Source organism: Hibiscus syriacus, unplaced genomic scaffold (genome assembly GCF_006381635.1).
Source record: "Hibiscus syriacus cultivar Baekdansim isolate YM2019G1 unplaced genomic scaffold, ASM638163v2 tig00112988_pilon, whole genome shotgun sequence".
Taxonomy (NCBI): domain Eukaryota; kingdom Viridiplantae; phylum Streptophyta; class Magnoliopsida; order Malvales; family Malvaceae; genus Hibiscus; species Hibiscus syriacus.
The window spans coordinates 121,497-132,213 of record NW_024063432.1 but is presented as its reverse complement, the minus strand read 5'-3'; the positions used below and the strand labels follow the sequence as shown (position 1 = coordinate 132,213).

Here is a 10,717-nt window from a genome sequence, read left to right as displayed (position 1 = left end):
GGAAACTGATTTGCGATACCGGAGATCGCGTTGCGAATTATCGATCGCATTGCGATTTAGTTGGTCATTTTGACAAATCCAAAAAAATTGATTAAAATCATATATTATAAGACATTTTTATTAAAAATTGATCAAAACCTGTAATTTTGAGTTGTTATGATTCGGATTTTATATTACATTCAGTGAAATACAAACGCTCAAATACAGTGAACATAAAAGTTGGTTGAACCCTAAGTTAGGATTTTGATTTTTAAACCCTAAACCGAAAGAAATTTCGTGATTAAAGGAGGAACCGAAAACCTAAAATCCCAATCGGCGAGTGAGGTGCAATGGGAGTGGTTAAAGAGGGTAGAGTATCGGGCACGTTGCCCAACTGTGAGGCGTTTGCCGTTCACTATCCGGGATATCCGAAGACTACTGATCGCGCCATCCAAACTCTTGGAGGAACTGAAGGGATTTTCAAGGCAAGGTTTTCTATAACTATTCTATTTGTCGGTATTTATTGATTTTAATTGTTTTTACTTGCGCTAGCTTGGTAATCATGTCTTTGTTCCCTCTTCACAGGCTCGTAGCTCGCTGACAAACAGATTGGAGCTCCATTTTCGTCCCGAAGATCCTTTATCGCATCCCGCATTTGGCGACCTTCGTCCCTGTAGCAATTTGCTGCTTAGGATATCGAAAAAGAAGTGTTCTAATGGGAAAACTGCCGAAGCTTCTAGTAAGTTACAAGAATGTTCAACATCTGGAGTAACTGGTTCGGAAAATCAGGGGCAGCCTCCTCAAGTTGAAGTGCAGAGACCAGAAGAAGAAGAAGAAGGAACCGAGCTTTGTGCTGATATCGTTTCTCGTGTCTCGGAAGCATATAATTTTGATGGTTAGAATTCATTTTTTTGTTTGTTTTAAGAACGGAGTAAGGGTTATTATTGTTTTAGAAATGTGATAAGTGCTTGCTTTGAAGTTTGAATTTTCCGTTTTTGGCGAAGGAATGGCTGATTATCAGCACGTTCTCCCGGTTCATGCCGATGTTGCCAGGAAAAGAAAGAGAAATTGGGAGGAAGCAGAGGAGCCATCATTTGGTGAGGTCTTTATGGTTAAAGCTTCAACATGTAATGGAGATTAAATTAAGTTCTGCTTGATAAGTTTATTTTGTTCTTTTAATTGTTTGGCAGAAAAAGGCGGGTTCATGGATGTGGATCAGGAGGATGTGATGATGATTTTGCCCCCGCTTTTTTCACCCAAAGACATTCCAGAGAATGTAGTGTAAGAAATCTCTGGCATTTTCTTTCTCTTTTATCGTATACTTATGTTTTCCATTTCTGTTTTGATTAAAGGGAGATTCTTAATTGAAGTTCATATTTTTAGTTCTGGAAAGGCGTGTTTGTACTATTAATATGGAGAGGGTCATTGTTAACTGTACTGATCCATAAGCTCTTATTTTTGTAGAAGGGTTAAAATGAACAATTTTAATTTTTATTTCTAATAACCACATATATTTATTTCTGGAAGATTAAGTTTTTCAAAAAATGTAGAACTTTATTGTGTAAATGTTTATATGAAAGTTAAATGTTGTTTGCAGTTTTCAACTTATCAATCCCAGTGCAGGTTGTAATTAAGAAGTTAATGGTGAACTTGGTTCTATTTCTTTTAAGAAATTTCAAAAGAATGGAGGCATAGTTATGAGCAGAACTTGTCTTTGAAACATCGTGTTTGATTTATTTTATCTGATTCTAGATTACTTGGAAATGTTGATTTCACATGCTTTGCTCTTTGGACTAACTTTGGAAATACTTTCTATTTCAGGTTAAGACCATCAACCATCTTAAGTTCAAAAAAGAAACAAGAGGGAGTTGCACAGTTTAGTGCAGAGGTGTTGACTAAAATATTTTCTTTCTGCAACATATGCACTGAAACACAGTAAACATTAGCATGTTTGTTAGCCTCTGCAGCAAACAAATGCACATTTACATGCTCAACCATGTACATGCCTATGATTTAAGTCTTTAATAATATATCTATGAGGGTTTTATCCAGGTTTTAGAACATTTGTAATAACTACTACTGTACTGGTATGAAAATGATTAGTAGAAAAGGTGTATTATCTTTTGCTGTATAATTTTTATGGGCGCATTAGTCTCACTAGGTGGTTTAACCAAGAACATATGAGATACAATTGTATTTTTAATTTTTAGTTTTAATTTTTTCGCACTGTGACATGCATACACAGTCAAAAGTTAATGACAGCTTGCCTTTCTCATGTTATGATAACACTGAGCAAGAATCTGGAACAAATGAAGCTTTGTTGCTGATCTAAGTTTGTGGTGGACTTCAATACTCTTTCCTTCCTTTTTAATAATGCTACATGTTAAGCTTTTCATTGTCTGTATCATTAAAATAATATGTGCATGCTTGGCTGCAGTTAATATCTCCTCTCTTTTCAGCAACTTCTTATTTTAGCAAGGAGAGATGTTTGAACTGCTAATTTTGTTTCCTTCCATGCAGGTTGACCTAGAGCCAGGCCTTGCAATTGATTTCAACATTAAAGATATCCTGCTTATTGCATTTTATATTTCTGCTGAATTTTATATTTTGTTTTCCAATAACTAATGTCAAAATATGCTTGTAGTCTCTCTCTATATCATATTGGATTTAGATTCTTTTGGATCTAACCTTTAGTTTCTTTATATTGAAGAAAATCTTTTATGATGATTCAGTAAGAAAATTTTTATTCTCCATTAATATATACAAACACACATACATGCACACACACACACACACACACACACACACACACACACACACACACACACACACACACACACACATATATATATATATTTGTAAATATAGATGGAAATATTTAACTTAAAGGAGAGACTCAAACACGAACAATTTAAAGATTTATTCACCGTCTTCCTGTTGGACTTAGCGTTCACACAGGTTCCTAGGACTGTGAACTGGGAGGAACTTATAACCCAAGGCTCAGAGCAGTGGGAGTGGCAGATGACTGTATCTAAGCTGTTTGATGAACGACCTATATGGCCTAAGGAATCGATAACTGAGCGCTTGCTTGAGAAAGGTCTAAAATTTAGCCATTTGGTCCTTAAAAGGTCTTGTCTGAACCCTTGCTCCTATTTATTAAAAGGTTTTCCCTGGAACAGTTAATTTCACTTGATATTATCTTTCTCTCCTTTCAGGCTTCTACTTGGGGTTGCTTACTACTTTTCAAATGGACCATTTCTAAGATTCTGGATCAGAAAAGGATATGATCCTCGCAAAGATCCTGACTCTCGCATGTAAGAGTTCTTCTTGCGATAATCTCCTTTGTTATATCTTATGCTTGATGGCTTCCCTTAAGTCAATTGCAGGGTGCTTACTTCTGTATTTTCTTTTATCAGATATCAGAGAACTGAATTTCGTGCACCTGAACCATTGCGGAGCTATGCAGATGCTAGCGCAGCTAATAAGTAAGTTGATACTGATGTGTTTGAATAGACGAGACCTGAGTATCTGATAGTTTGGTTTTTATAGAATCCTTTTAGGTCTAGAATTATAGAATTTTATGTCCACAATTTATTGCACAATATACTGTAATAAAAGGATTATGATGTTGGATCATCTAATATTCACCTTGACAAGAAATTATCTACATAATATGATAAACCATGTATCAAAAGTACAAGGGTTATAGCTCGGTTGGTAGTGCACCTCGTTTACACTCGCGTCAATGCTTTTCAGGGAAGTCTATCATGCAATCAAAATAATTGATCCTTTTGAGAAATCAATGTCTTATTCCATTACTTTGAAGGAACAAAACAACAGAACAATAGCATGACAAATGATTCGGTCCTATTCGGGTGCTGTCTAGTTTATGCAGGATCTGAATCAAACCCATCATTCGCCTCTTTAAAACGACTCACCTGGGAGAGTGTGGAACGCTACCTCTTCCATGGCTGCGTCTTAGTGCTTAGATGCACCTTAACAACACTGATTGACATCAGTTACTTGATATTCCATTCCATCCAAATGCTTGTGCTGAGTTTTAATGTTTGTTTGAAGATTATTTTCCTAATATCTTTTTTTTATGACACAGCTTGAAGCATAAGTGGGGAGATTTATGTTCTTTCCAAGTATTTCCTTACAAATGCCATACGTTATTTCAACTATTTGAACTGGATGATGATTACATTCAACAAGAGATAAGAAAGCCTCCAAAACTAGTAACATGCAATGTGAGTCTATTATCTTCAGTATTGAACATACATGTTGGTTAGTTTATCTCTGATGTCATCCAATGAATTCTTTTTTATTTTATTTTTTTCCTTCCTTTTCCCCCTAGAACAAATGTTTATACGATGGCAGTATAAGAGTCTTAGATGATTTAAATTTATTTTTTGGAGCAATATCCTCACGTTTTATTCATATAAGTCGAATTGCAATTCATTTTACAATTCTAGAGAAAATATTTAAGGCTTATTTTATGTAGAAACTTTGCAGCCTAAAACAGGCTGGTTCTCAGAGTGTATGCTTGATTGCCTGAGACTTCGTGTAGCAGTAAGGTTCTTATCAATATATCCTGAAGCTGGTGCAGAAAGCATATTGAAATCTTACTCTGATGAATTTGAGAAGTTAAAGAGATCATGCATGTACAAGGATGTCTTCAACTCTCATCAAGAAGAGCATCGACAAACTAATAAAGGTTCAAATAAGCAACCCTTTCTTTAAGTTTCTTGACATCTCATCTTTTTTCAATTGTTTTTTTTAAATTGGATTTGGGTAATTAGTGTTATAAAAGCACTCTTTAAGGTTAGTTAAAATACTATTTACGTTAAAATTTTTATATTGATTGCAGTAGGAAATAGTTGATGCGATATTTTCAACTCAATGCGAAAAAACTACCGAATATGATCACCATAATAATATCCTTATCCATTCTATGGTTCATTTAAGTGCCCTACTTTGATTTTTCTGTCGCTCAATATTGATGATAATCAACCTTAATCTAGCAAAGCATTATTGAAATTATTGTCATTGAATGTGATTTTAACATATTCATGTAACTCTATGTTGTTGAGCCATGCTTCTCTTTTCTTGAATCTATTTAATTGCCACATTCCTCCTTTTTTGCTGCCATGTTTGGTTTTCCATGTATCATTGATTTTCTCCCTTGCCAATAGTACTTGTACACATTTTTCTATTTTCCTAGTGAATTCTGGGACCATTCAATCAAAACTAGATTGCATTCTTCATATATCAGATTGGTTTCACTAGCTGCACTAAAGTAACCATTTAAGTTGCTAAATACTACATTTGGAGCTTATAGGTGATGAAAATATTGAGAGACCCAAAAATTCTGATAATGAGGAAGATGAAGTTGAGGCTGATGATGAAGAGGAATTGGATATGTATAATACACTTAATCTTGTAAGTCATTTGTCCTAGTTTTAACATTCTTGTTAACACTCGATTGATCATGATGTTACTGTATATTTTCCTTATTTCATGGTTTTGGTCTCAGAATAAGAAAAAACCACAAAGGAACTTTATTGATTTCTTTTTTCATTTGTAGGGTGACGAGGATGATGAGGATGATGAAATCTCTTTGCAACCTGATACATGTATCCTTGAGTCAAGGCAGTCTGTGCTTTTTTTGAAAGCTTGCATCTTTTAAATAGAGTTGTGATTTGGCAGTTAGTCGTACTTTTGAGCATTTGTAGGAAAAGCACATCTAGGGGCATTTGCTACGTATTAAGTTGATTTAGGTTTGTCTTGTCTGCTGGCTTAAAGATTTGTTACCACTTACTCTTTTATGCAATGCAGGCTGTTGGGTCACTTCTTTTGCAATGGTCACCTGCCATATTAGGCTATTTTGTTTGTATATAAGAGTGAGCCTGCGTTGAGAGTCCAGTGTTTTTTTTGGATAACTTTTGGGCGTCACGTGATAGTGAGAGAAGTTCCAGCTTCTCTCTAACCTAGGTGTTTCAAATTTCAAATTTCCACGAGCCCAGGCGCTTTTGATTATTATTCTCTTTTCCGGTACCAGTCGTCAGCCGCCGCACGCCGCCGCTGTCACCCGTCCGCCGCCACACCCCGACCACCGTTTGACGCCATTTTTTTCCTGTGAAGATCGCCGGTTATCTGTGATTTCAAATCTGGCCTTAGATTTGCGTTTGAGACTTTCAATCAACGCAGATCTTCAAGAAGCCCACTACAATTTTTCGCCGCTTTCCGCCGCCTGTGCACACCATCGTTTCTCCACCAGAATCAACGTCGTCTTGCGTCCAGAACCCTCTTACCCTGTGCCGAGAATCATTTTTTATTATCCTTTGTTTTCCAGAAATCTGGTTCGACTAGGAAAAACCCTTTCCTCCAACTTTCTGTTCATTTCCAGATTTCTCCATGGAGCCCCAACCCCCGTCTCAGCCCAGGCGAACTAGAGATGCATCAGGAGCGGCAGGTGAAACTTCTGGGAGGAACATCAGATATGGTTTCTCCTACTACGGTAAGGAAAAACGTGGGAGGGAAATTGAAAAGGAGAGGACTAAGCTTCGGAAACGGAACAGGCGTGCTTTCACCAGACGTTTGTTGGCCGGTTTGAGGCAATATGGTGATTTCTCTCTTCCCGTGCATTCTGATATGAACGCTGTTCTGGCAGCCTTGGCCCGGGAGGCTAGTTGGATAGTTGAGTCCGACGGCATTACCTACAGGCGCTGTCCTTCCCACCATAATCAACAAAACTTAAGAGAAATTTCTGCGAGGTCGGGTGAACGTCCTCTATCAACCAATTCCTTGGAAAAATGCGCTGTTAAAGGAACATTAGACTGTCAACCTCCTGTGGTTAGGATTGATGACATTGGTATGTCTCCTTTGCAAGGTGGGAATTATAGGATGGAGAAGCTTTCTTTAGTGGAGGCAACACCCGTTCTTTCTGCTGCTGAAGTGGATCACCATGGAATCAAGAAGGGGTATTCCAACGAAAAATCTTCTAAAGTAGCGAGACGGAGAAGAAACGATTTCAAAACAGACAGAATGAAGGTCATATAAACGGTAGGAATGGGTATAGTAATGGATGCGTCTTGTTATTCATTGAGAACCTTCCGGAGAAGATCCATTGGAAGAGACTTGGATATATATTTGGTACACACGGTCGAGTTATGGATGCCTTCATTCCTAAAAAAAGGAATTTGAATGAGGTTCGCTTTGGTTTTGTTCGCTATGCTACAATTGAAGAAGCAAGGAGAGCGATCTCAAATATGAATGGCTCTCGTATCGATGGCAGCAAAATTGGTGTTTCTTTCGTTAAATTCAAACCCCGACATTCCTATTGGAGGAAGTCCTCGACAAGTGTTCTTCGCAAGTCCGGGTTGGAAGATGATTCGAGGAAGAATCTTTATAAAGTTGAAGGTGTTATAGATAAAGAAAAACTTCAGGTGTTGAGCAATTGTCTAGTGGGGTGGTGCAAATACTTTGTCAAATTTGGTCATCTCGCTAGACAAATGCAAGCGAAGGGCCTCATTGGCTTCACCTTAATGAGGGCTGCTGGTAATGCGATTTTAATGATTTTCGAAGACAATGCTTCATTGAGAAGTGTGGAGAACGATAAATCAAAGATTCTCGCAGAGTGGTTCTCCATAGTCGAAGCTTGGTCAGAAAGTTTGGTAATGGAGTGTCGTCGAGTATGGTTAGTTTGCGAGGGTGTTCTTTTCACGCATGGAATTGGGATACTTTCAAGAACATTGTTGAGAAGTGGGGTTTATTACTAGCTATCGACGAAAGTTGTCATTCTCCATCAACCTTTGATCGGGCAAAAATTCAAGTCCTCACAAAGGCTGATTCGAGAATTGATGCGTTGGTGGAATTGAAGGTTGGTGACAACTTCTTCAAGGTCATGGTGTATGAGATAGAGCCTTCATTCAAACCAAACTCTTGGGCTCCTGAAGAAGACGAGTCTCATTGATCTTGTCTCTTCAATTGTGGTTTTGTTTTTGTCTTTACGGTTGTAGGTGTTGCTTTTAATTTGTATCATGTTCTGTTGCGATGTTTTATTCCGATGCTGGTGGTGTAATTAGGAGTAAGGTGATTAGACTGTGGCTTTGGATGAGGTCATTTGAAGTTAAGGTCTTTGTTGTAAAGGTGTACATCACCATGTGAGGTTACTCCGTGGTGTCTTTTGTATCGGGTAATATTATCAATAAAATTTGAGGTACTCTTTTCTTCCTTCCAATGTTCGTTAACATACTTTTAGTATGTGAACGAATACGAAGGGAGTTTTTAATGAGACCTCCAACTTCTATAAAAAAAAAGAGTGAGCCTGCGTTGATATAAGCTAAGCTCTTTATGTTAAAATTAGTTCTCTTGTGGTAGCTCTAAGAATGAAAAAAATGTGATTGCAGATCTCTTAAGCCATGCTTCCATAAAAATCTTTTAACAGAGCTAGAAATGAATTTATATTCTGACTTGTTAGTATATACGGATATATTTGTTGTGGGAGGTGACTTCATTTCTAATAAAGCATTTGAATTTTAAACTATTATAGGTCTTCAGTTTCAACCTCAAAGTATCTAAGCTTTTCATACATGCATAGATATATTAGCACATACAAGCGTGCAAGCACATGCATATAGATACATGTTGATGTGAACCTGTGTTTAGTATTTGGTTTGTTTCTATCTTCATGTTCTTTGTCTGCTTGAAATTTCCTATATATTATGTAGATTTAGATATGGAGAACAACTCTAGGACATACTTGCAAGAGCTTTTTGGCAGCTTTCCATCGGCCATATCTGGTGCTGCTGATGCAATACAGGCAGCAGATGGTAGTGATGGGGAATATCAAATATACGAGCAATTTAGTGATAATAACTACTCTGATGATGATGAAGATGATGGTGACGATGACAGTGACGGTGGTGATGACAGCTAACATTCCTAACCCAGAAGTTTACAGGTAGCTTTCCTCCCTTGGTTTTGCTTCCCTTTTAGTCATTCTCCATGTTTCACTTACAGCACAACCATCCAAGCCTCCTGATGGATTTTTTTTGTGATTGATTCATCTGTTAGAGGATATAGCTAGTATTTTTCCTAGGCTATGCTTTTTATAGAACAACTCAAACTAATACTAGCTTTGTGTTTGTGATCCCAAATGTTATTATTTTGAAGTTATTGAAACTTGTACACTCGTATATAACATCTCTGAAAAAAATTAGTCGAGACTTAAAAATAAAACCGTATCCAATTTAGAATTTCTTCTTGTGCTTCCTTTTTGTATCTGTATTTTACAGCATTCTAAACTAGAAAGGACATTACATTGTTGTGCTGCTTTTTGGTTTTTTTTAGGTAGATGGGTGCTGCTGCTGAATCATTTGTAAATTAATTACAGGACATGGACATTTGTAAACTAATTAAAGGAGGCAATTTTGATTATCACAATTAAAGAGCTTGGTAGAGCTCCTTTTTCCCCCCATGGAGGATCATCACAATTAAGCCGACATTATTAGGTCTGTAAACAAATTGGGTTTTTAATGCACAACCTTCTATCCATGTTTGTGTACATCGTTTTTTAGATTCCACTCTTGTTAAGAATTTTTAAGCTTTGCACTTTTATTGATAGATAGTGATCTATTAGAATAGGTTTGTTTTAAGGGTACGTTCGATTCATGAAATGCTGATTATCTTAGGAATAAGACTATGTCAAATGGTACATCGTGATGTTTAATTGATAGAATATAAGATTACTTATGAAGTAAATTGTGATTGTTATATTGTTTATTTTTAAACAAGTTAGGTTCTTCAGATTTTCTCTCTCAATTTGTAACACCTATTTCCCGTATACGTTTACGTACACCAGTCATAGGTGTCACATTACTTTTAAAAACATTTACCCATTTGTAAAAACCATAAAATTTTATTTCAAATTTTAAAACAAAACATTTTAGTACAATAATAAAAACAGTCTTTGAAATATACTACCCAAAGCTATCACTTTAAATACATTCTTGATCATTTTTTTATTAATTTTGATTACATGCCAATAAATTTTCAAAATAAACATGATCGTCTTATTGTTATTGATGAGGGTCAACTTAGATTGATGGAGCTGTTATTGCACCCTTACCCGGCTAGTGTTTGTTTTTACTACGCGTAAAATCAACTCACATTCAGTATTTACTTAGTGAGATATAATATTGTAAAGAAAATGCAATTTATACTTAAGTATATCATGGTGATTTAATGTTGAACTAAATCATATACTCCATAAGGATCAGATAAATCCTTAACAGTTAAATTAGATTTTTTCATACAATTATCAAAATTATTCTTGGTATGCCCAACATACCTATTATTCTATATATTTTTCCCGATATTCTTTATTTGCCATATGTACGTTAAACAAGAAAATAATGTACATGTATTGCACCAAAGTGCCAAATGGTCATTTATTCTTTTATAATTACCATGAGTGACACCTTATAGGTAGTTAATGCACCGTTATGTAATATCATTTGTGGCATTTCTTTCATGCCAATTATGCACCGTTATTCATGCTCATTTATGACATCATTTCATGCTGATAATGCATCGTTATTCATGTTAATTTATGACATCCTTTCATGCGATAATGCACCGTTATGTATTTTCATTTATGACATCATTTCATGCCGATAATGCATCGTTATGAATTTTCATTTATGACATCATTTCATGCCAATAATACACATAA

The 10,717-nt window shown here is 36.1% G+C and overlaps 1 protein-coding gene across 1 annotated transcript; it reads left to right on the top strand.

Annotated features, from left to right (window-relative positions):
* Nucleotides 1-329: 329 nt before the first annotated feature.
* Nucleotides 330-8,905, top strand: LOC120185068 (transcription factor tau subunit sfc1-like; the record flags this gene model as incomplete). The annotated part of the gene is made up of 14 exons (XM_039189392.1): nucleotides 330-464; nucleotides 565-874; nucleotides 984-1,076; nucleotides 1,170-1,260; nucleotides 1,801-1,867; nucleotides 2,500-2,542; nucleotides 2,936-3,107; nucleotides 3,195-3,293; nucleotides 3,396-3,464; nucleotides 4,091-4,229; nucleotides 4,495-4,696; nucleotides 5,321-5,421; nucleotides 5,567-5,615; nucleotides 8,712-8,905. Coding segments are annotated over exons 1-14 (1,764 nt in total), but the record flags the coding sequence as incomplete, so codon positions are not given.
* Nucleotides 8,906-10,717: the final 1,812 nt, after the last annotated feature.